The sequence below is a fragment of the Grammomys surdaster genome, unplaced genomic scaffold (assembly GCF_004785775.1).
Source record: "Grammomys surdaster isolate TR1022 unplaced genomic scaffold, NIH_TR_1.0 126197, whole genome shotgun sequence".
NCBI lineage: Eukaryota > Metazoa > Chordata > Mammalia > Rodentia > Muridae > Grammomys > Grammomys surdaster.
The window spans coordinates 1,977,973-2,003,650 of NW_021621002.1; the positions used below are offsets into that span (position 1 = coordinate 1,977,973).

A 25,678-nucleotide genomic window follows, 5' to 3' on the forward strand; every position below is an offset into this window, starting at 1 on the left:
ATCCTTACACAAGGCACTTGAGGGATGCTGACAAAATGCTGGACCTACACTGGTTATAGCAGACCGGGGAGACACAACTGGATCTTGGTCTTGAGAAAATGTGCGGTTATTTACAATGCAGTGCTAATGCCGATTCTGACTCTTTTTTTTTTTTTTTTTTTATCACTGCACTGTGGCTGGGCAGTGAGATTTACCATGAGCAGAACTCAGTGTGACGTCTTTCCTCTCACCTAAGAAGAAAGGGGAAGCTGCTGGGAGGAAACACTGTTAAAGTATATATGTCATAAAAACCACCTACCTCTTTATGAGATGGAAGCAAAGGGATTTTAGAAGAATGGATGAGTTCTTAACAGATCAGGAAGCCATGAATAGCAAGTAAGAACACTTTAAGATATTCGGCATCACTGGCCATTAGAGAAACATGAACGTCTCCATGACATGCCACTCCACACCAAACTAAAAAGGCTAGCTGTGCATAAAGGCATACATGCATGCCAGTGCACACATTGGCAAAGGGGAGAGAGCACCTACTGTTCTGGAACGTGAAACAGAGCGTATCTAGAAAGCATGATAGCAGTTAAGTATGAAGACAAACACACTTATATGAGCCAATCATCTTCCTTCCACATACGTATTATCCAAGAGAAACAAAAACAGGATCATACAGAGACTTGTATTCAAATATCCAGAGATCTTTATCCATTCTGGTTCAAACCCAGACGACACCAGATACCTACTGCTGGTGGGAATCCATGTGGTATATACTATGCTACGACATATTACTTGATGATTTAAAAAAAGTGGGGGAGGGGATGTGGATCTTACACAGCACAGAGATGAATGTCAAGGGCGCTGTGCTGAGTGAAAGGAGTCAGACTCGGTATAATTCCTCCCACGTGCAAGTCTACAAGAAGAAAACTGAAGCAGCAGAGAAACTGAGAGGAAGCCAGGGCACAGAGGGGAGGGATATGTGTGCAGAGTGAAGAGCTGGGAAGGGAATGTTTGGGGAGGCTAGGAATGTTCCAGGGATTGTGATCATGGTCACGCACAGTGGGTAAAATCCACTCTGTAAATAGCGTCAAAATACATAGGTTTTAAGAGAAAATACAGAAGTAATTTTTTTAAAAGAAAAAAAAACAAGTTTATATATAAAAGTGTCTGTGTGAATGTCTAGATGTTCCCAGGGACAGCCAAAACAAGCATTATTTTTTATTCCAATATTCTCGTTTTTTAAGAAAAATTTATCTAGCTATTACATATACAATTACATTTAAACTGTGGCAGTAGCAAATGGTAGGGCTTTTCTACCACACTGGGTGGGTACTGGAGATAGCAGGGTGAAGTCTTTCTACCCATCCCATAAACAGGTGGACATCCTGATAGTGGGCACTTTCCTTCTCCCTGGCACAGAGAGCAGCCTGGCGGCTGCAAAGCTGTGCTGAGACTTTTTGGTCCTGCCTGCGTTCACCACCCCTAGTGGTGAAGTTGAGTAATTACATCACCTTCTCGCTACAGACTCCCGAGTGCTTCTAAATCAACTGTCAAGGGTCCCCATACACTTTCCCAGGCTGGGGTGGGGACTTAGACATGAACAGGCTCATAATCTCTAGCTCTGCCCTCTTTCCAGAGAAAACAAACAGTCTAGGACAGTGTTTCTCAATCTGTTATGAAAAATTAGTTATGAAGTAGCAACAAAAATATTTTCATGGGGTGGGGGTGGGGGGTCACCACACCATGAAGAACTGTATTAAAGGGTTACAGCATTTAGAATGTCAAGAACCACTGGTCTAGAAGAAGCAGGAGCCCTGGCACCTCAGAACGGATAACGCAAAGGCAGATCCCACATCCTCCTCCCTTTCTCAGCCATAGCAATGCAGCCACTCTCTCTTGATTCCTGTGGTGACCCAGCCTTCACAGGTCGCTCTCAGAGCTATCTCTGTCCAGAGTTTAGGGTGTCTTCTGTCTTAGAATTAAGGATCAAAACTGAGGTCAAGGTAAAGAAAGGCTAGGCTGTATCTTCTATGGTATGTGTCTCTAGGGTTCATGTACTGGATGTTGAATGCCCAGATCACCTGTGAGAAGAAAGAAGGGCACGGGAAAAGAGAATTGCAGCTTCCCCAGAGGCGCTGGAAGGACCGTGCTATATCTTTATCTGTTCTTGGCCCTGCCCACTCAGTGCCACCCTGCCCAGACCCTGGTTCATTTCCTGGATGCCCCCTTCCTTTTCTACCAGTTTCTGGTCAGGGTAACTGCTAAGGGGGTGGAGGTGAAGGGCAAGGTAGCTGTGAGAGGCAAGGGCGAGGAGGAGCGCTGGCCACCAGCCAAGCCAGGCGATGTGGGAACAAGTGTCACTTTGTTTTCCTCTAGCGGAAGAGTGCTTTGATGCGTACATGGGTAACTCATTCTTTTATAAACTTCCAGCTTCTCCACAGACTTTGCCCTCCTCCTTGGAGCAGGGACTCCTGTGGCTTGGACAGTCCCAGCTGTCCCTCGAATGTGCCCTGTGTGGATAATTGGCTGGAGTTTGCAGGAGAAAGTGAAGCACCCAAAGTTCTCTAAGTGGCGGTAAAGCAGTCATCTCGTAGAAGCTTAGAGAACACAGGGAGTAGCGTGCCCAGAGCACTGTGGGAACATCCTTAGGGAAGAAACCCCAAGCCCCAGCAGAGAAGGAACAAGAAGGGCTACCGGCTGAATTCCAGCTTGGCCCTGACTCCGGGGCTTGTCAGGAAAAGCACAGTGCCCTCAGCCTGAGGCAGGATTGGAATTATTAACCTTGTTTTCTTTCTGGGTGGAGACACTGAGAACCAGAGAGGGTGGCAGACCTATCCAGCTTCACACAGCCCTGTGTCGCACAGGACTCAGGCCCAAGCTTAGAGCCATGAGCAGATAGAGGAGAGGGTGGGATCTACAAAGAGGGGCCAAGCCCTTACCAATTTCTCCTTTGGCTCTGGTGCTCTTCTTTCTCCACTCTACATTGTAGCCCCACCCTCTCTGGGGAAATTGTTGCCCAGGGAAATAGTGGCTTGATCTCACTTGGGGTTCACCAGTCTTTAACGTACAGTCGGAGCAGAACTGCAGCTGTAGATTTGGGAAACTAAGGAAGGTGAGCCAGAGCACTGTAGCGTCGGAGTGTAAGCCCACAATGACCTCTTAAGGTGGGACCCATTCTGTAGATGGAGAAACTGAGGCCACAGTGATCATTGAAGATCAAAGGACTAGGATCAGATCCCAGATTCTAAGCCAGCTTGTCTGACTCTGTCTTATGATGCCCAGAATGGCATCAATCTCACAATGGTTGACTTTGGATTCCTAATTCTCCTACCTCCCCCTCCAGAGGGCTAGAATTACAGGGGTGTACCTCAATACCCGACTACATGATTTATTCTTTAATGAAATAAATAACTGAAGTGCTGGGAAAGCTGAAGGAGGCAAAAAATGAGATGGTCACAGTGTCTCCAGCAAGAGGGGTGAAGCTTGAGAGACAGTGCCAACACTGGGACACAGACACACACACACACATACACAAACATGCACACAGACACACACACAGACACACACACAGACACACACACCTACACACAAACAAACATACACACACTCACACACACACAGATACACACACATACACACACATATACACACATACACACACATATACATACACATACACACACAAACACACACATACACACACACAAACACACACATAAACACACAAACACACACACTCACACACATACACACACAAACACACACACTCAAACATACACACACACACAAATACACACACATACACACACTCACACACACACATACACACACATACACACACATACACACACACACACACACACACACACACACACACACACCCCACATTTAGTAGCTCCCTCCTTTTCCTGAGCACCTGGTGCTGAAGAGCCCCTCCTTCTATTTACAAACCTAGAGTGTGTCCTGGTGTGGTTCAAAGAGCCTGGAAGACTCTGAGGAGAAAAGCAGCCCTAATCCCTCTGGGAGGACATGGGGTTGGGCTAGGACTTTGCCCCTTGGGCTTCCTTCAGAGCTTCTGGGCCTGGGGCTGGTGGAGGGTGGGGGTTAGGGGGATGACAGTCAGTTCTGATCTGAGGAGGAGCCTGTTCCTTGGGGAAGGGGTGTGAATCCAAGGTGAGGTGGAGACCTAAGGCCTTCTGCCTCTCCCTGCAGCTCCCCTCCCCACCTCCTACCTGATTTGTCTTTGTCCCGCCCACCCTTATTTATAAACCACATGTCCCCGTGTCCCTGCCTGCCCTGCCTGTTTGTCCACAGCTTCAGCTGCTTCCCCTGATAACCCAAAGACCAGTTCAAGGGGAACTGGGAGGGGCTCAGGGCATTTGGAGTTCAAGGATGCTTTGACATGTCCTTTCCCCTGCTGGGGAGCCATGCGTACCTTCCTATGGATGCTCAAGAGCTAACGCCTAGGCCTTGCTTAAAAGTGGACAGCTGTTCTCACGTAAAATTTCAAGTCCTATCATTGCCCACGCACAATTATTTGCTGCTTAGCCAACAGCCTTGAAGTCAGTTAAGGAGCCTTAGAACAGGAAGCGAGTTGCCTTGGCGTGAACAGCCATCAGCCTTTCTGCCCAACCAGTACACAGATATGGGAAGAACTGCATCCCAGAACTCCCCAGCTTGGCTCCATATCTCAGTCTGCCTTTTCTAACATTGTCGGGCTTGTTGCCTAACTTCTCTGATTCGTTCTTCATAGAATGTAAACACTACCCCTTTAGTTTAATATCCAGCAGCCAGAATAGAGCCTGACACCTAAGGAGTTCTCAGATGTCGTTAAGTACAGAATCCCTCACTCTCAGCTCACTAATCAGCATCAAACATGGCAGTGTGTTTACAAAGTTCCTGTACAAGGCCACGTGCTGCAGGAGCATTGGAGGCCCTCTGCTCTGAAGGCTTCAGTCAGGGATCCCCAATATCCAGGCCATTCTGAAATGCATACATACTGAGAACCCCAAACCCTCCCAACAATTCCTGTGGGCCTTGTTCTGCAGTTATTACCTATAACCTAGTCCATAATGCCAGGAAAACACAGCATTCCTGCCCTCTATTGGGGGGCAACCAGTAAAGTCTGAGCTGCAGACACCCTTCTTCTCTCCATTGTTCAATGACTGTCCCCATATCCCTGGGAACTCAATCAGCCATCCAAAGGTAGTTGGGTAGGGTTTGGAGGGTGAAGTCAAGGTAGGACAGGAGATGTGTTGATTGACTCAACCACTGCATGTCTGTGCAGGGGATGAGGAGGCCTGAAGGGCTTTGAGAAAGAGAGGTAAATACAGAAAAACCCAAACCACCACAGCAGACGTTAGCCAGAAGCAAAAGCCAAGGGACGATGCAGGACAATGGGAAAGTTCTACACCACTGAGACTTAGTTGACATAGACCAGAACCCCTCCCATAGACCTTAGTTTCTCCTATGCCATCAGATCTTACCTTGTCCCCACCTACAGATGTATCCATCCTAAAGACATGCATCTTAGGTACCTTCTGTTCTGTCACACTGATATGATCTCACCTGCTCCATGAAGTCCCAGGACCTGCCCCATAGATCAGAAACAAAAGATTAGCCTCCAGGCAAGGAGAGGAGGTGGGAAGGTCAAGAGGACAGGGCTTTGCAAATAGGTCTTTAGAACACAACCCTCCGGCAGATTCCAAAAGTGTTGGGCTCAGGGGCTGAGGATAGTTTCCATCTTGCTACACTGCAGGGATACAGAATGATAGGCAGCCACTCAAAGGCAGCTGTCTGGACTGGGTCTTATTTCTTTGGCTAGAATACTAAGGGGTTCTGCTGCTGACCTGTTTCCAGCCTTCTCAGTGCTGTATTTCAGGGGACCTGAGATGGAAAGGGTGCACCAAAGTACCCCAGCTAGGCAGAGGCAATGTGGAGATGGAGGTTACTGGGTACCACAGCTCCCTAGGTGGAATGTTAGCCTGCATCCTCCAGAGGTGGCCAGACAGCCAGGTCAGCACTGGATGGAAAACCTCCATGGGTGAAACCCCCAAGTCTGCTTAGTTACTTTCAGATCTAACATTCTCGGTTTTCTTTTCCTTCCAAAGATCTCACCAAGGGTGATCTGGGTTGGCTTCCTACTCATATAGAAGGATAGCAAGGAATGGAACTGGAGCTCTCAGAATCTTCTGGAAGCAAAGCCACAGCCTCCCTGAGAATTTCTGGTCTGGTGTCTCTGAGTCTTGCATTCCTGGAGGCAGATGTGCTGCCCCCCTCCCTGCTCAGGAGGCCACCTGGCACCCGGGCAATTCTTGGAGTCTGTCTTGCGTGGTCAGTGCCCTGGGCCATCCGCCACAGTCCAGGAGCATCAGTGATTCTGGTAACTTCACGAACAGTTGAACAGTCGTTTCATTCTCAGGACCTAGGAATCTGCAAGGAGAGGAGAGAAGGCTCTTGGGTCTGCAGAATGATAGAAGAGAGAAAAATAGAGATCCTGCCGAGAAAGAGGCAGGAGGCAAAAGAAGCAGATCGAGGAAGGCCTGGAAAGCCCTGTCCAGGTGCAGGTGAATGTGCCCGATGCAGGAAAAAATCACATCCTGGATTCCGACTCCAAGGCAGTGTGAAGGTCGGGCCCCTGCTCATGCTAAGTCACCTGCTGGACCAGCCTCCCAAATCTAGTTTGAGCTCTGTCTACGCCGTATCTTCTTCAGTATAGACTGTCAGCTGAGGAAACAGGTTGCACAAAGACACATGTCACCTGTGTTCTTAACAAACTTAGAATTTAGTATCTATTTCTCAGTGAAAGAAATTCCAGAGAGGAGAGCAAAATGCCATTGCGTGTGTCAGTAAAGGAAAGAGATAGGTTCAGACAACACATCTACAAAGAAGGTGGACAGGGACATTGATGTCCCATGACCTGGCAAAGGTACCCAGGGGCTTGCCTTCCTTGCTATGCAAGGAACACTGAGTGACTCTACTCAGAAGTGACGGTTACCCTGTGGCTGCCCTCATGTTGTTCAAAACTCAAGTAAAAGAAAGATGTCCTTGGAGTTCAAATAGACGAGCAGAAGGTCGTGAGGTGAGCATGGCATATTTGTGCAACTGTAGCCCTCTGGTGGATTCCATGGTCAGCTCAGATTCAGTATGGGCATTCCACATGAGGGCCTAGCAGCCCTCTGCAGTGAACTGAACACACACACACACACACACACACACACACACACACCCCAAAATGACACATGAGACATATTAACAACTCAAAGGCACAAATGCCACCCATCAATTTTAAAATTAATCTAAACAAATTTTATTGCTTTCTTTGGCTTCAGTTTTCTCTTTGAGTTGCATTGTGAACAATATGCACTAAATTTAAAAAAATAAATAAATAAGTTTATGTTAATAAGGTGTCAGGACACACTAGCCTCTTCCAGAATATCAGCGGCTGCAACCAGTGTGGGCTCCAACCCTGGAGGACTTTGTCTCCGTTATTAATTCTCTGGGTTCACATTTCCCTCCTCTGGAATAGACTCATATGCAGAGTCTCTCTTCCTTCCCCTATGATGTCATAACTGCAGACATTTGAGTCTGTCACTTACCTTGCAGCTTGTTTTAAAATCTGTGCTTGCTAGTGCTCCGACAACCCAAGCTGAGTTGGTTGAATGTGAACAACAGCATGAAGGTAGGTAAACAATACCCATGCAGAGAGTCGCTGCGGGCAGAGGATGCTCCTGTGGCCTCTGCTTGTGTGGTCGTCTTGGTCCTGGACTAGGCTGCAGACCCCTAGAAGCCTGAGTCTGTGTTCTCCTCAAGGATTGAGCTGGGCTTCCATCAGACAGTTAACTACAGGGAAGGGTCTATGGACAGACAGAAGGACAAATTAAAGCAGGGTATGACAGAAGAAAGTTGTCCTCATTTACCAGCACAAGTGCATATACACATACACTTTGACCCTTAATCTTTCCTGAATGGACAACTCTATGAATTAAATTTGTTCTTCCACATGAAAGAATTACAGTATTTAAAAAGAATGGGGACTGGAAATGTAGTTCAGTTGATAGAGTGCTGGCCTAGTATTCATGACAGAGCCTCCAGCATTGCATAAAATACATTCGGTGGCACAACACTGAGGAGGTAGAGGCTGAAGGATCAGAAGTTTAAAATCATCCTTAGCTACATGGGAACATCAAGTCCAACCTGCAGACTTTCTCTCAAACGAATAAAACCAAGTGCAGCCAAGTTGCCCTACAGCTACAGATAGGTAGTAATCTCTCTCTGTGCCCAGTCACTAAGCTACAAGCAGAGCGATGGAACAAATTCTGCATGCAGTGTTTCTTGAAGTAGCTAGATATCCTTTATCGCAGGCCCGATCGAACATTGGTCTCAAAGTGCAAATGGGGACTGATGGTCCCATGGGGCTTGTGAAGATGACCCTGTAAGCAAAAGCTTCACCTGCCTTCTTCCCTTCTGGCACTAAGAATGGTAAACACCAGTACCTTTGGTCCTTGGCCTCCCAAGAATGGCCTCACCCAGCCCCCTTGCTGGGAAGTGAATTCCTATCATCGTCTTCATTGTATTCTAAACCTAAAGAAAACAAAGCATCATACCCAGCAGCTCGTCCATAAAACATTAATCACTGTCCCCTCCTTGAGAAGCCTCTGACCAACGAAGATATGCTCTACAGGAGCCATGGAAAAACCCTAATGGCCCCACACATGGCCTGGCCACATTGAGGGTGGGGGCCTGGCACCAGTTCCTCCAGTGCTTTTCCAGCCCGGATTCTAGCTTTGGTTCCAAGGATACTGCGGACTAGCCTGGGAACCCCAAAGAAAAAGAACCTTCCACACATCTATCAGGTTCCCCAAGGGTATTGCGGTCCCTAGGGTCCCACATTTCCCACTGGAGCCTGCTTTGAGCCCATGGGTTCAACGTCCACTGTGTCAGGACCAAGGCCAGAATAATAGGTCACATCTACTCATCAGGTCATGTAACCTAAGGTGCCTGTCAAGACCCATCCTCTTACAGCACCCAGTACTCAGCATCCAGCCAACAGAATCTCCATGATCCCGATGAAGAATTTGAGGTACTACAAGAGAAAGTTTGGAGCTGAGGAGATGATGTAGTAGGTAAAAGCAGTTGTCACACAGAGCGTGACGACCTGAGTTCATGATCCTCAGAATCCACACTCAAAATAACAGTTCGACAACAAATGTAAAACAGAAAAAATGAATGTAGTCGCATCTGTAAACTCAACCTTCGTCCTACAGGAAGATGGGACAGAGTTGGAAGAATCCATGTGGAAATATAGAGGCCAGGGAGCCTGGCACAAAGAGACTCCTGTCTCAAACAAGATAGAAAGGCAAGTACTGATACCTGAAGGTTGTTGTCTGACCTCCACAAGAACACTGTGACATGCCTACCCCCATATACATGAACACACACACACACTCATACATGCACACACATGCACACACACATTTGCACCTCTGTGTATGTGTCTCCCCTCTCTTTCACACACATTCACACACACACACACACACACACACACACACACAGAGGCTAAGGCTCTGCAAAGATTCCAGATTTCTACATGTTTAGAAACCAAGAGAATTTGCCCAACAATAAACTTCACACTGACAGGACACTGAACACAGGGCTATGGCTGGTCCTGCTGCGAAGGGGTTTAGGAAGTCTTCTAATCTGTACCAGGCCTCATCAGGGCCTCTGATGGGGTGTGGCAATTGCAGTGTTGCAGCATTTTGCTTTTGTGAATTTAATGGAAAGACAAATATTCTAGGATTCAGTGGCTGCTAGAACACATCCTGCTTCCCTGTAGGCCAGGTGCAGAAGGCACGACCTTCCGTGCTTTCTGAATCATCCCCAGGTTAAGGCTGTGCAGAGTTTTGATAAGGGTGGGTGACCTGTAGTCTAGTCTCAGTAAGGTCACAGTCGGAGGCAGGTGACAGGTGCCCCCCACCAAGACACCTCATGTGCTAGTCACCTGACAGTTCAAGAGCCTGGGGACAAAGGTTGAGTCCTGGAGGTGTTTAGGAAATTTGCTGCCTGTGTTAAAATCCAATGAACAGAACAGCCCTGATACCTGAAGGTTGTCCTCTGACCTCTGCTTACTCAAGAAGCCTCATCCCACCCCAATTACTTTTCAAACCCACTCATCTGTGTTGGGCCAAGTAGAACTTGAGCAGTACAAAGTCTGAAGAACTTGGGGAGATGGATGCTGGAGCTCTGAGCCCATGGAAATGTCTAAGACACTCTGGCTCCAAAGCTATTGCACCAAAACCTACTGTGTATATAAGGCTTAGCTTGGTGCATTAATATCCCTCATGGTGCAGCATTGGCCTTTCCCTGTTCATATGCTCTACACACAGATCATGATCCTTTCCAGTCAGGAGTAGGTATCAGTAATGGAAGCAGCCTCAGTCTGGTGGTGCCTCAAGCCATCACCACATGTGTCTGTCTAGAAGGAGCAGGCTTCTTGCAGTGTTGGGAGCTCATAGGCAAGCCTTTTCAATTTTGCCTCCCTGTTGCTCAGCCTTGCTTCTCTGCTGGCCCAGAGCTCTACAAAGCATCACCACAAAACAGGTCAGCATCACATAATGCACAATGGAGATAGCCAATTGTTGAAGCCAGGCAGAACAGGTTCAAACCTCAATCCCAGCACCATCCCGCTGTGTAGCCTTGAGCGAATGATTTCACCTTCAGGAGCCCACACGACCTCTGTAAATGCAGATGGCTCTGCCTTCTAATATTGCAAGTCACAGCAAGGTCTCTAATGCCTTATAGGTAACTGCAAACCCCAGTTTGGCTTCTTCTCCAGGAGCTGCCTCTATGCTCTAGGATTCTAGAAATTACAACTTACAGAAGTCATGCAAGAAAGGCTATATTGTGGAGTAGAGCAGAGGTGGGATCAGGAATTAAGTAGCTGTAGTCCACAGTGGTTGGAGACTAAGGGGACCTGAGACCTAGGGGATGGGACAAGGAAGAGGCAGGCTAAGAGGGACTTGAGAGATTTTGACACGCCCTCAAGTGTGAGTCTGTGAGGCTTTGGGCTAGCCTCTACAGTGTTTCTACAGCCTAGCAGGCAGTCTCTCATTCCAACAACACGTGCCTCGCCAGGAAGAAGCCAGGGAAGTTTGAATGGGGCTGAGGTAGCTCCAGGGTCCTTGTACACTGCAGTCAGTTAGAGACACAACACTAAGCCTTCTCCAGTGTCACCTCTTATGCCATCACACCAGAAACACGATGATATGCTGAGTCCTTCCCATGCCCCCTTCCCTCTTCAGCCTACACTCAGGTGACACTTGTGCTTGCCACGTGGCAAGCATTCCAATAGCTTGTGGGTTCTCACCTCCCGGAGCAAGCCTATGTAGGAAGGAACAAGCTAGCCCATGTATGGCCTGTTTCCAGTGGCTAAGTTCACAGTCCCCCTGAAGCGTTTCATGTGTCACACATGGGGTTAGTGTCAGGACCTGACAAATCTCTGTATAGCATAGCACTGGGCTCATTTTCTCTGATGAGTCAAACCTGAAGAGCTCTCCTGGGGGTCCCAAGACATAAGCATAGGTGGAGCTTCCAGGGTAAGCAAAGCTGGGGCACCTCAGCTCTGCCCTGAGGAGAACATAGGGGTTAAAAGAGGGTTATGACTTCAACCTAGCTTCCCCTAACTCTTCCACCCTCCAGAACCCAAAATGGCTCCTATCACCTCATTTAAACTGCCCTGAACTTTTCCTTCACTTCCACATAGCTGTTTCATAGATCTCCAGAGCTTCAGAAGCCTTCCTATTAAGGACAAGACCCTGTCTCTCCTAGGATCTGTGGTATAAATGTACCCATCCCCTGGGGCCAAGGTTTCCTTAGGGCACAAGGGCATCTGTATTCTTCTCAGACTGGGAGACAGAGAAATGAGAATAACCCCCCTCACAGACTGGAGCCCCTTTGTGGGGATGCAATACCGAAAAGAGCAAACACCACAGGAGGCCTGGAGGACCTTGCAAGTCATTGTCCTTTATTTTCTTATCATCAGATGAAATTTCAATTGCAGAGAAACATACACAGAGCAGACAGATAACAGGGTCCTGGTTCACAGTGGCCAGAACCAGGTGGGATGGGCCTGCCCTGCCCCCCTCCAGCACAGCTCTCTCACCACCTCCATCCCCACCCCCAACCCCGTCCCTTAGCTATTGCCCAGGCAGAAACTGAGAAGCTGGAGGTGAGAGGAGTCCACTTCATTGACCATGGAGTGGCCAAACATGGCCTTGACTGCTAAAGCTTGAACCAAAATGATATAGTTGAGCATATGGGTCCTCAGTGTCCTTATCTGTTAAGTGGGTACAGTGCCTGCTAGGGAATGGAGAAGAGTGTGCAGCTGTGTTATGCCAGTGGTCGATGGCCTCCTGACTGTCCTGCTGCTTCTAAGCACCTGAAGAATGCGGCTCTGGGTTCACGACATGGTTAGGGGCACAGCGGCAGAGCTGCTCAGGCTTGGTGAGACTGAATGGAATAACCTAGAGCTAAATGCAACCCCTGAGCTGACTCCGCTCTGAGATGTCCTTAGGCTGCAGCAGAAGCTGCATCATCGGGTCAATGCAGAGAACAGACTGTGCCTGGAGTCACATAGTGAGCCTCTTCAGATTGTCCACGCTCTGATCAAATGCATCTAGCCAGGAGCTCCTGAGCCAGGACAAGAGTGGCCTCCTTGATCATGATGATCTAGGGGCACCCAAACCCCTGCGTGCCCACCATGGGCATCTGTCTGGGGTCTGTTGCATATCTAGCTGCTTCTCTCCTCTGACATGATGCTGCACATAGCCCAGTGCTCTTTAATAAACACACACACCAGATCTACGCTGCAAGGGAGACTAGAGGACTGACATAAACACCCAGCTGGTGCCATGTTACACAGGACGACCCACCAGAGCTAGGTCAGGGAATGTGAGCTCTTACCACCACGAAATGGACTTCATTCTGCTACAGCAAACCCGCCTAAAGGAAGGGTGTCTGTGTGAACAGGCACTTCCAGCATCCTGGACAGCCTCTGCTCTGTAGCTCATCCATGTGTGCTCGTGGGCTGTGAATGTTGGAGAGGAGCTCAGGCCAGGTGCGCAAAGCAGTACTGTCTAGACTGTCCCTTCTAGAACCTGTGGCATGTCCACACTTACAGAATCCCCAAAGCTGTCCCTTCCTTGCCATTTTACAGATGTGATAAGTGAGGCCTCAGCACAGGGACAATTCCAAGGTCTCAGAGTGAGTTTAAGGGGAAGGGTCCTGGAGGTAAGTCAGACCAAAGGGGAAAGTTAGGGGACCTCCTCTCCCTCAAAGTGCCTTTGGGGATAAGGAAGGCCTTGATCAAAGGCACAAAGCAACAATGGCAGAATCCCAGGCACCTAAGGTGGGGGACTTGCTGGGCAGCTTTGGAATGAGGGGGACTTCCTAGCACACTCTGAGGGGACAGCTAACAGGTGGGTCCCTTCCTTTCACTCCTCCATGACGTCAAAGGAGTGAGGTACTGAGTTGATAAATCTTGGTCCCCAGGAAGCTCTGAGACCAGGAAACAGAAAGAAAGACAGTGATATTACTGCCCCCAGACAAGGCTAGATAGACCGTGTGGGTCAGGCAGGTCTTGGGGAGTGACTTTGGTCAGCTTGTCAGAGTGTCTACAATATGATTTCAGCCCTCCCCTCCCTCCGCCCATCCCTACCCCACCCCCATATGGATGCCCAGGCCAAGCCTCCTCTATTTGGGCTTCATCTCCACCCTGGAGTTGATGTCGTCAGCATCCAGGTCATACTCCTCCACCTGGCCACTGGTCCACACCTTCATGCGGTCTGTGAAGTCGCTGCTGCGCGGGGCCAGGATGAAGTCATAGATGAGCACTGCCAGGGCACCTCCAATGAATGGCCCCACCCAGAAAATCTAGGAAAGAAGAGTGAGAGTTTAGAGGACAGCTGACCACACTACCCGTCCCCTAGGAATCTCGTCCTTCCCTCTGTCATGAGTCAGAAGCAGACAGACCCGCCCCCCCACTTTCTGATCCCATTGCCCCTCAGAATGGTCCCAGACCAGGATGTGTAGTGATGGCATAGCCTGGCCACTGTATACAACTCACATATCTCTGTATCTGCCCATTCCTGAGGATGGCTCTACTCTACTCCCTTCCCCTGGCCTTGGAAGGTTCCCAGAGATGGGCTATTCTAATAGAAGGGTGACCAGGAACACACAGACCAACAGTAATTAAAACTAAAACCTATGCGAAATGTTCTCTCTAATAGCTCTGCTTGCAGATGTGGGTCCTCCCCTGATGGGAGAGGCAAGGATCCTAAGCCTATTTCACTCAATGTCCGGGAAACCAAGGCAAAAAATAACCTTCCTGAGGTTGCTAAATCCAAAGGTGGCAGGGTCAAGGTCTGACCTCTGCCGTCCACCACACTGTTGGAACGAAAGGGCAGGGTAGTAGGTTCGAGCCGTCAGAGTAGAGATGACACAAATCTTTCCATGATCTGAACCCTCTCCTTTCATCTCAGGGTTTGGTTTCTTGATTTCCTCTGTCCTACCTGTCTCCCGGAATCTCTATGAGAGGAAAATAATGCCCTAAAGGTGGAAGGAACTGGCTTCCACCATGCGCCTGGCTGCTCACGGTGACTTACCCAGTGGTTTGAGAAGTTGCGGGTGAGCACAGCAGAGCCAAATGACCGGGCAGGGTTGATACCACAGCCAGTGTAGTCAATCTGGAAGGAGAGCAATCGTGTAAGGAACAGGAATATAAGGGAAATGACAGGGAGATGAGGAGAAAGGGCAGACCAGGGGAAAATCAATCCCAGTGGAGAAAATGGCATGATCAGAGGTCCCTGTGTCCTTTTCCTGTCACCAGGGTGGGTCTGCCATCCCCACCCCATGGAAGCTCCATCCTGAGTACCACAGACACCCACACTAGCCCTGATCACCACCTCTTGGCCGTGACCTCCCCACGTCCCCAACCTGGGAATTCCCTTACTCACCGCCAGCAGGTGTCCAAGGGCCACAGACAAGCCAATGGCGAGCGGGGCTGAGCCACCTAGGTCTCGGCGCCTCCGGTCAGTGGTGGCCAGAACGCACAGCACCAGCTGCAGAGTGCCAATGATCTCAATGCCCAGACCCTGGCCGGAGTTCACGCCTCGAGCCAGCTGCAGAGAAGAGAGAAGCAAGAAGGTCCAGTGAGTTCAGGTGGTGACCGTAACACGACTCCCAGAGCACAAGGTCCAGGCACCGAGAGACAATCTTCAACCATGTCATAGCTTATTACTGACTGGGGTTCTCATTGTGTGACCCTGGGGTCGGGGGGGAGCAGACATACACACGACAAGTAATGAACATCAGGCTTTGTCTCTTTGCTCTAGCTTCATCCCCAGTCCTGTCTGGACTGCTCAGAGGCCAGAGGTAACTAACGCAGGGCCTCTTGTTTGGCTACATGGTATGCCCAGGGTTACAGGTGAGAGGTGGGAGTCAGACACAGAAGGTGGTCAGGGATATCTGGGAGAAGAGAAGTGTGGGTAGGAAGAATCAAGTGAAGATACTGCCACCCCCTTCCAAATCTTTCCCTAGCTCCATCTCTTTTCCCTTCTGCATCTCCTCTCTCCCCTCTTCTCCCTCCCTCTCTTCCTCCATGGCTTTCCCTCTCTTTGGTTCCACGGGCCCAAGCACTGTGTAGTCTGGCTGCCCCTGCCCCTAAGCTGCTTTTGGAAAGATGACTCATGCAAAAAGAAGGGAGTGAGAACTGCCAGGAAGACTCTGGAGCCCTATGGCACCTGCAGTGGCTGCCCTGAGAAGATCCTCTCTCACAGGGGATGCTGAGAACTGCTCCAGGTCAGGAGGGGAGGAAGGCCAGGTACACCCCACAGAGCAGCTGAGACATCTTGGTGGGGGTGCAGGGATGCTTCCCTTTGGTCTCCCTCCCAGGAGGGACAGCTCAGCCCCACCCAAAAAGCTGACACTAAAGGCTCTCTTCCAGTTTCCCCACTGAGTGGTGGTATCCCCAAAGCCACCAGGCCAGGGGTTCTTCAGGGTAGGGGACGGGTGTCTTCCCGGTTCAGCCCTGAAGCTATCTCACAAGAACAATACTCTTCCCGCCTTTGTCTGCTGTGCTGGCTCTCAGAGAGTGACTCACATCCCCTCCACTACCTTGAAGCCCCAGCTTTGGGCCTTTCCTGGCCAACCCCAAAGCTGTGTCCCCTATGCCTTGGGCAATGGCCAACTATCATCATATGACAATAGAGGTAATAGAGGCAGAATCCCCATGTTTGGGTTCTACTTCTTCTAGTTGGCACCATGAACATGGGTGTCTCTGGGGCCTCAGCTTCTCCATCTGTAAAATGGGCTTAAGGTCTCAGCTCCATCTATACTCTAGAGCCTCCAGAAGATTCAAAGGTCACGGGATATTTGGAGAAGGTGGAAAAAGCAGGAAGTACCAGATGTGGAGATGGAAGTGAAGAATAGCTGTGTCTGCTGACAGAGGCTGCCTGAAGCTGGGACGGCTTGACAGAGGAATGACTAGAAGTCCACAATGGCTATCTCCACTTCTGCCTGGAAAGCCTGTGGCCCTCATTGATGTTCATGGCTTTTCTCCCTCCACCTCCCCTCCTCTCTTAGGCTGGCCTAATTGCTGGCTAGCAGAAGTCCTGCAGTGAACACTTCCACACCAATTAGTGGAGCTGTCCCTAAGCCTCCTGCTCAGATCTAGTCCTCACCCTGTCCTTCTTTGTTTTTTTTTTTTTTTTTTTGTTTTTTGTTTTTTTGAGACAGGGTTTCTCTATGTAGCCCTGGCTGTCCTGGAACTCACTCTGTAGACCAGGCCAGCCTCGAACTCAGAAATCCGCCTGCCTCTGCCTCCCAAGTGCTGGGATTAAAGGCGTGCGCCACCACTGCCCAGCTCACCCTGTCCTTCTTACAGATATATCCAGAGCCAGTTTATCTCTTCCCCTGGTCCTTAACTAGGGTTGAGTCTCAGACTCTACGCAACGTACCACTTTCTGTCTACACAGAACAGAGCAGGCCCTGGTTCCAGAGGTCTGAGTTCTCAGGAAGCTGGAAACAGCCGTCTAGCCTGGGAACTCCAGAAGAGACCCAACTCCTGACGACCAAAGACATAGGCTGGCCACCTTCCCCTTCCAAAGCCCACCAGCATGCCAGCAGCGGCCACCTCGCTCGCCTCAGCAGCTAATGAGGCCTGCTCTCCCACTGCCTAGTGGACCTGAACTACTTATATCTCGGAAAACAGTAAGAGAGTTAGAGGCGATATAGGTCTGTGGAAACTCGCTGTCCAGGAAAGAGCAAGTTAGAAAAGTCAAATCATAGCGATTGTGTACAGCCCATTACATTTGAAACAACTGCTTAAACGGGGCCCTTGTCCAGTTGTTGTCCTTTATCGCTGGAGAAGACCCACATTTGCACATGTGTGCGCTTTTGCCTGGTGTGCACTTTTGCCTGGATTTTCACCGACTAGAGTTGAAAGAGGAACACTCAGTTTTGTGAATGCAAGTGAGAGGACACGTGTGAGACAACAGAGCAGGTACATGTGCTCAAGGAGGAGGCAGCGAGGCCTAGACCCTCACCTCAGGGTTGATGTCACCCCAGGCTCATAGACTGACATGCTGGCTACGAGGGGACCAGACTGTTCCCAGCTTGAAATGTGTTGCTGGCATGAGGTGACTCTGACATTGCCAGTGTCCCAGCCCAGGATGGACCTCTGCATGCCATGCTACCTGAACCCTCCCTGCCACTTGAAGGCAGGCCACCAGGACAGCTCAAAGAGTCCCAGGCGTGGGGCCCTGACTTTTGGTAAGGGCCTCCTGTGCCCCACCCTTGAGAAGCAGCAGAGTCCAGAGCCAGGCCTGGCTGAGGCTGGGCCTCTGCTCTCAAGGAACAGCTCAAGAGACATGGCTGTCTGCCCACCACACTGTCTCCAGTACTCAGCACTAGCCGGCCAGGGAGCGGTAGGTCCCACCTCATCACCTCTCAGACAGCACTTACGTGTGCTCAGTGTACAGCTGTGTGGTCTGTGTTGGCTGCGTCTACAAGTGGCTATGTGTAGACCTTAACAGGTTTGTTACAGAATAATTAAATGATCTAAGAACTATCAAACTATTAGGCCTGTAGTCAGTAAAAAACAATTCAGATTAAAAATACATTATTTTTTAAAATGCACAGCTACATAAATTAGATCAAACTTTTCCCAACTTGAAGTGTTTTTAATAATCCTCCCTTAGAAACTGATAGAATGAGCCAGTCCAAAAAAAAAAAAAAAAGGCTAAGAACAACAAACAAGCAAGAATTAAATCATGTAAACAGCAATTTTTGATTAAAGGAAAGTAGGGAAAATCCTCACCTTGGGATTAAAGACAAGTCAGTCTTTTTAAGTCCCTGGGGGACATTTACACAAGCTGATAGGGTCCTGGCCAAGTTTTCCTGAGCAGAGCCCAAGATTCGCTGTAACTCAAGACACCACGCTGGGCAAGCCCTTCAGAGCAGGGGTTCTCTGTGGCACAAAGTCCCAGCTGGTTTCTGTGTGTTTGCACTGGTGTGTCTGATGGCATTTCTGAATGCGTCACAATGTCCCTCGTGTTCCATGCCCACAGGGCTAGTACCACTACTGTCTGGAGGAGGGAGTGGAGTGCTGAAGAGAGAGACCCCTTGATCGAGCAGCTGCTCTCAAAGGCCATTTATTTGCTCCCAGAGCTATTTTATCTTTCCGACAAGAAACAATACACAAAGCAAAGGTTTCCAGCTTCCTTTCTTCCTTTTCCTTACTGCAGGGCAAGGAGAGGAAGAGGCTCCTGTGAGGACCTTCCCCCTCCTGCGTCCCCAGATGGAAGCAGTGTTGAGAGCATGTTCTTTGCCCTATGTCATGTACGTGCATGTGTGTGTACATGTTTGTAGAAGATTTGGAGCATGGCCCTGCACTGACATTACCCACTGTACAACCTATAACTTGGTTGGGTCTCATTTTCCCAATAGCAAAATACAGGCATTGGCCTTGACTCTAGCCCCAAGCAGCCTTCAGGTTCCTCCTTGCCTGAAATCAGGGAGGCACCCTCTAGCCAGCATTCAGAAACCTGAGTTCAAATCTCCACCTCCCATTCTGTTTGACATAAAGCGTGTGGCACAAAACCTCTTACCCACCTACACTGTACCCCAATACCGCCAGGCTCACCTGGAGCAGCTTCCTTGTCAGATGGGTCCAACCTGAATATTTCTAGAGATAGAGGGCTCATCTGTTTAGAGGAAGCTACTTTCTGAGTTTAAAAAAAAAAAGAATTCTTTATACGGACCAGAAACTCCCCTCTGGAGAGTGTCTACTGGAATTTCAAGCCCTTGAAGGGGCTGAGCATGCCTGCTCGCTGTCTTTGGTCTATGGGATTCAGTCTCAGTCTCAAGGATGCTGGGGAATACTAGCTGTTTGGATAAGTTAAGATAGCTCCCCTGCCCTCTGCTCATTCCATTTGGGCTGTTCCCACTCATCCCAGTACTGTGGTCGAGGAGCCCCTCTAGTCTCCAGAAAAAGGTGCAGAGAGAGGAGTCCTGAACACTGAAGAGCCCTAAGGACGTTTTCCTGCCCTGATCTGCAGGCACGAGGCTCAAGTTTCATTCTGGCCCTGAGTGCTTATTCCTCTCTCAGTTTCTTGGGATTATTAGCTTCTGGAGCCACGAGGAGAGGGGGTCTTTCTTACCTGTAGGCTAACCAGGGTTGAGTCCCCTGCTACCTCTACTAGGGCTTCTAAAGAGTAGGGACAGGAAAGTTCTCAGGACACAAAACTGCAACAAACAAGAATGGAAGGCTCTTCTGCCATCGCGAACAGCTTCCAGTGGGGGCCGGGGGCTGGGGAGATACTGTGACCTCCCTGGAGAGTCCGGGCAGATTATAGTTAACAATACCTTGAGTGGGGCCCTAGAGAGTAGGGCTGCATAGAGGCCTTCAGAGGAGCTAGAAGGGGAAGCACCAGGGCAGAGGGGCTGAGGCTGGCGTGGGGCGGGGTGGGAGCAGCTTTCCTCAGACGGCCACCTGCATGAGCCCTCTTGGAGTGTTGTCTTTTAAATACGTGTCCCAAGTGGACTCTGGTTTGGGACAGGTAGACTACACTAGCTGTACTGATCTGGCAGATGTTGTGGAGGACCCGGCCTCAGGATCTCTGTGGGAAGGAATGGCTGCCCTGCCACAAAGTTCTGCCTCTGTACACTCTTCCCCCTGCCCTTTCCCTCCTAGCTTCTGCCTGGAAACAATAATTACAGGTCCCAGCTATGCCGGTACACCCAGCCCCCAGCTCCGTCCCTGGCCATGCTGGACTTGGTCAGGGCATTGGAAATTTACGCTTCTTTTCCATAGCCCACTCCTAAGCCCTCGTAGAGATAGCAGGGAGCTCAATCTTGATCGGCCTACAGGTAAGAGACACCCTCTCCCCCACATGGCTGGGGATGCTAACACCCAAGAACCAAGAAACTGAGAGAGGAATAAGCATTCAGGGAATACGTACACACACACACACACACACACACACACACACATACACACACACACACACACACACACACACACACACAATCTGGAATAGCAGCTGGAAGTATTTCCAAGTATTTGAGTCCTGAATCAATATGACTAAGAGATGACCCTGAAGAGAGTAGGTGTATCCTCTGCCTGAGACCTCAGATGAGCTCTGGGAAGCTCTGGGAAAATGGTCTCCTCCAGAAACAGAGACCAGACAAGGTCCAGAGCTCCTATCGCCTTCAAAATCCAGGCTCCTACCATGACACCAGCTTGCCCAAATTTGATGACTACCTCTACTCCACGGTCTCCCTTGCCCCTTTGCCTCAGCTCCATCCAGAAGCCGCCTTCTCAGTCCACATTTGGGTTCTTACAGGAAGATCTCTCTGGAGCTCTCCTGGCCCTCCCATCCTTTCAGTTCAAAAGTTCTCTGGCCCGCCCTGACACCTCTTATCTCACCTGCCTCCTGCCTGGTATCACAGGCAGCTGTGCAGTGTATCTGGCCTCAGGCCCATGAGCTGCCCAGAGTGGGGAGCCTGGCTGACCCAGCCCTACCCTCAGCACCCAACAGCCCCAGTCATTTCTGCAGGATGAGGGCCAGAAAGAGGAAGAATGAAAACAGCCGGGATGCCAGGACTAAGGCTTCAGCATCCTCTATTCTCCAAAGCCGGCCACACCCTTTTGTATCCTGTTCACGGGTTCATGGGTGCGAAGTAGGGACATCTAAGCCCAGGCTAGTGTATGGAGCAATATAGGGTGCAGGTGCCTGGCCCGGGGCAGGGAGCTTCAGAGCCTGTAGCCAAGGGTATAAATTAAGATCTGCCTCTTTACCCCAGAAAGGACCAATGAGCTTATAGGAGGCTCATAGTCTCTCTAGGGCGTTTCCTGAGCCCTGACTTAGTCAGGAGAAAGTTGTCCCCACCATGTCCCTGGGGGACACCCCCTGACTCACTCAACCACTTCCTGCCACTTTCCCCTCTATTTTCTTTGGAAATCTCCATGCCAACAACTCACCCCACCCAGGTTTTGGCGGCAGGGTGGGGGTAAGAGCAGAGGAGCCTCGAGAGCCTTCCCCTGGGATGTAGAGGAAAGAGGCTGCCACCTGTTCCATCGACTGTTGTTCCTCTAAGGCACTGAGACCATTCCCAGCCCCTCCATAACCAGGAGCTGGCGCCCAAAGAGAGCCATTTGGCTGGAGAACAGACTGTCCTAAGTGCCAAAGGTACCTCACCACAATGTGTGGTCCCTTCTATATGATGCTGCTTCTTGGGTAGGTAATTAGCTTCAGCCAACAGTTTAAGCTAGTGGTATGGAATAGCAGGAATGACCCCAGAACCAAGGCTCCTTTTGAACCTCAGGATGCTCAGCCCCAGGAAGACTTGATGGTTAACAACAAACAGGGATTAGGGTGCCTGCCTCCTTCCTCAAACTGTCCTCACACTAGCCTGACGCTTTTTCTCCTTCAGCTGTATATATCCTGCCTGACATGTATACTCTGGCATCTCTGGAAAGTTGGCAGGAGGAACGGAGACTTAAGCGGGGAGTAGCCAGACTCAGGTGCTGAGGAAGCAAACCCATTCTGCCTCTGCCTCGGATGACCATATTAGAAATGCAAAGCCTTTGCCAGCAAGGGCATAGGTCTCGCCTGTCACTTGACTTGGAAGAGACAAGGGCTAGGAGGGAGCATGCATCGCTTCCATCCTCCCCAGCCCCTACCCCAGTAGGAACTTGAACCTCCTCACAGGAATTCACTAAGGCACCCAGCCCCGCTCCTATTGGAGAGACTGAAGTCTAGAGGGACACAGCCTGTTCCTTATGCCTATGGCAGCCACGTTTTTCTCCAGCTAAAGTCTAAACTCCAGCCGCAGGGCTAATCTTCAATCTCCGGCTGAGCAGAGGTTGACTTAAAAGTGTGATGGCTTGGCGTCACTGTGGCACAGAATTGCTCATCCCTGCAGCAGAGCCACCACAGCAGCTGCCCTCTGCACCAGACTTTCACCTCCCTCCCCATCTGCATCTCCAGGACCTGAACTTCAGCTGGGAAATGAAAGGCGTCTACTCACACATAGCCATCCAACTCACAGGAGCCCTGGTCCGCTCTCTTGCCCCTTTCCCTATGCATCTGCCCTTCTGGGGTCCAGCCAACAATGTTTCTCTGGGCCTTATTCTGCCACTCTGCCGTTAGTCTTTGCCTCTGGTGAGGGACTCCAGCCTATTCCATTCTGAGAAACCCTATACCCTTCTTAGACACTTCTGCTAAACTGGTCCCCATTAAACCCAAGTGCACTCGCTCATCATGGGCACTTAGCTCATTAAGAAACCGGGAAAGGTCTGTGGCCAGGCAGCCACCACAGAGGCCACTTAGCTGTGTGGAGTAACCCAGGGACAGTTATGTTGAACAGTTGCCACGTACTGTTGCCAGCGTCTGCTTATCATTAAAGCCAGGAACAATGGGTACAAATGCTTACACACTCTCCAACACAGCGTCAACTTGAAAATGGCTTACACAAGTTCAGGACCCAGGCAGACACACACACACACACCTTCACTTCCACCTCCGTACACAACCAAGCAAGCATGGCAACGGTTCAGCGGCCAAGGACTGCTGAGCTGAACCCTTCTCCTGAACTGGTATCTAGAAAGCTTACCCAAAACTCCAGAGAGAGTTTTATTCCCTCAACTTTGTCTAATTATTGGGGGCCGAGGAATGAAAAGGGGGCTGTCTCCTGACTTTCTGAGGAAGTTGATTTGGGGACCTGGGTAAGAATTGGAAGGCGCTTAGAAGCCCAGACAACGTATCAAGAGAGTCGCACTCAGATACTTGCAGAAGTGGCTTTAAACATGCTAGGTATCTGGAGAAGGTGTACTTGGGACAGTAGGTAGAGGTTGCCTAGTGCATGGGACTGCAAAGGAGAAAAGTGGCTGCACAGGTAGGACAGGAGAGAGCCAAGAAACTCCTGTGGAGGGGGAGGAACTGCTGGCACACAGCTATCTGCCCCCTCAGCTCATTCCTGGCAGTAGATACTCTTCAGGGGACTTTGGCACAACCATTATTGTCTAGCTCCCCCATGCTCACAGCACCAACCAGCAAACAGACCCTGCAGCACACATGGGTTCTAGCCCCAGATCTCAGCATGACCCCAGAAACCTTCCTCCTTCTCTGTTCTTCAGTATCCCCATTGTACAGCAAATGGAACCAGTTCCCTCTCTGCCCTCCCCTACAGCCCCCTAAGCCTGAGATACCCCACTCACGTCATTGCGGCCAAGTGAATTTTCGAGTAGGGAGGAGGTGATGCCCGAGAGGATGGCAGTGGCAACGATGGCTCCCACACACTGGGCAATGATGTACATGACAGCCCGGAGGATGCTGATCTGACAGCTGAGCAGGAGCCCCAGTGTGACTGCTGGGTTGAGGTGAGCACCACTGATGTGACCCACACTTTGGGCCAGGGTAGCGATGCTCAGACCAAAGGCCAGTGACACCTTCACGTTGTCTTGGACCAGCGTCTGGTTTCTTTCCAGTGGGTAGTTGAAGCCTAAGGCAGAGCCGATGCTGATGAAGACAAAGAGGGTCATGGCCAGGAACTCAGCCACGACAGCCCTCCAGAAGATCTTCTTCTTGATTTCGCTGGCCATGCTGGCAGGGGCCTCGACTTAACCGCTGGATGCCTGGTGCTGAACTCCCTCCTAGAGCTGAGCCACAGCCTGGGCTGGGCCTATTTATAGGGCTGGGTGGGGGGAGCACAAAGGGAGGAAGGCCTCTCCTTGCTCCTGGCCCGCCCCACACCACACGAGCCTCCTCTCTGCGATGGATGCAGACAGGGCTCTGCTGTCTGCCTGCCAACTTTTTCCTTCCTCCTCTCCCCCCTCCTGCCCTCCCTTACTCCCTCCACCCGCCTCAGCCCTCGGCCCTGCCCAGCCTGAGAAGGCAGGAGGCAACCGTTGCTCTAATAGGCTTTGAGAAATTCTTCCAAGCTGGCTCTTCTCAGGGGGCCAGAGAAATCCAGGTGTCCCCGCCCAGCCCGCAAAGCTCAAGGGTGCCTGAGGGCAGAGCCTGGCACTCTAGAAGGGGTGGGGAATAGGGGTTGTCTGGACTCCCCAGATGGACATTGCCCTCCCTGGAGGTGGCACCAGAAATTGCCTGCCTGTCCCATCCCACTCTGAGCAGAGTTAGTAATCTGAAGTTCTCAGGCCCAGAAATCTGTGGCCTCCAGTGTCCTGGCCTGGGCCAAGCAGCTGCATGTCACTTTTGGAATGTCCCCTCACCATGCAGGCTTCAGTTGATGAGGGTAGAGAAGTTTTCTGGGAGCCGTCTGTCATTCTGCAGACAAAGGTAGGCCTTAGCCAGGCAAGGTTGTTGGGAAACGCCCCCAAATCCTCAAACTTAAAACAATTTGAGTCAATGATTTGAGAGGGGTGGGGAAGAGATGGTGATGGTTAGTTTTTTGTTGTTGTTGATGTTGTTGTTGTTTTTGTTTTTCCTCTAATAGGCAAAGGAGCTATTGGGTCACTGGAGAGATAGAAGGAATGACAGACCTGCAAAGGAGAGGATGGGAGACACGGGTTGGAGCTAAGAGACAGATGCAGAGATGGGGTGGTAGACAGAACAGCAGGAAGCGCTATCTGAGTGGTGGTGGAAAGTGAAAGAGGTTCCCCAGCCAGGCAGGGGACAGTGGGAAGAGCTAGGGATGTGCTCACTCGTATAATTCTCCACTGGGCACTGGATTTAGTCCTTAGCATCACAGGAAAAAACAACACTTCAGAAACAGAACGAGCAAACAGCGAGCAGAGGAGACATTGGCTGGACCAGAATCGAGACACAGAAAGAGGAGAGCAGGAGGTAAGGGGGACCAGAGGCTCTTTCCAACAGCAGGAGGGGAGGAGGGGAGGTGGGTGTAGACCAAGCACCTACCGTGCTCCCTGTATACTTGCCAAATCTGGAGTAGAGAACCAGAGAACTGGTCACTTGCCTACTGACTGAGTGTGCTGGAAGGTACACCAGGCCCAGCAAGGAGGCTCTCTCTGTGGCCACAGGGCAGAACCTGTTATGATCAGGTCTCTCTCTTCCTATCTTAGTCCTTATCAGAACCGCTAGCTTCCTACCCTTTAGAGGTGGAAACCAACACTCACTGAGAGAGAAGATTGTCTTTGAGTGTGACATCT

General features: G+C 50.3%; 1 protein-coding gene across 1 annotated transcript; it reads right to left on the reverse strand.

Moving 5' to 3' along the window:
* Positions 1-11,992: 11,992 nt before the first annotated feature.
* On the reverse strand, positions 11,993-24,369 carry Aqp1 (aquaporin 1 (Colton blood group)). The gene is made up of 4 exons (XM_028758376.1): positions 23,768-24,369; positions 15,003-15,167; positions 14,652-14,732; positions 11,993-13,920 (listed from the first exon to the last, which is right to left on the reverse strand). The coding sequence occupies exons 1-4, from the start codon at positions 24,149-24,151 to the stop codon at positions 13,741-13,743; spliced, it is 810 nt and encodes a 269-aa protein (XP_028614209.1). The 5' UTR covers positions 24,152-24,369; the 3' UTR covers positions 11,993-13,740.
* Between the last annotated feature and the right edge of the window lie 1,309 nt (positions 24,370-25,678).

What these genes read in the sequence shown, in the direction of transcription:
- Aqp1 (XM_028758376.1), bottom strand. Translation starts at nt 24,151, where the DNA reads ATGGCCAGCGAAATCAAGAAGAAGATCTTCTGGAGGGCTGTCGTGGCT. An exon ending in ATTCACTTGGCCGCAATGAC is followed by an intron (nt 15,168 to 23,767) that starts GTGAGTGGGGTA and finishes TCTTCTCTGCAG; the next exon opens with CTGGCTCGAGGCGTGAACTC. An exon ending in CCCTTGGACACCTGCTGGCG is followed by an intron (nt 14,733 to 15,002) that starts GTGAGTAAGGGA and finishes CTCTCCTTCCAG; the next exon opens with ATTGACTACACTGGCTGTGG.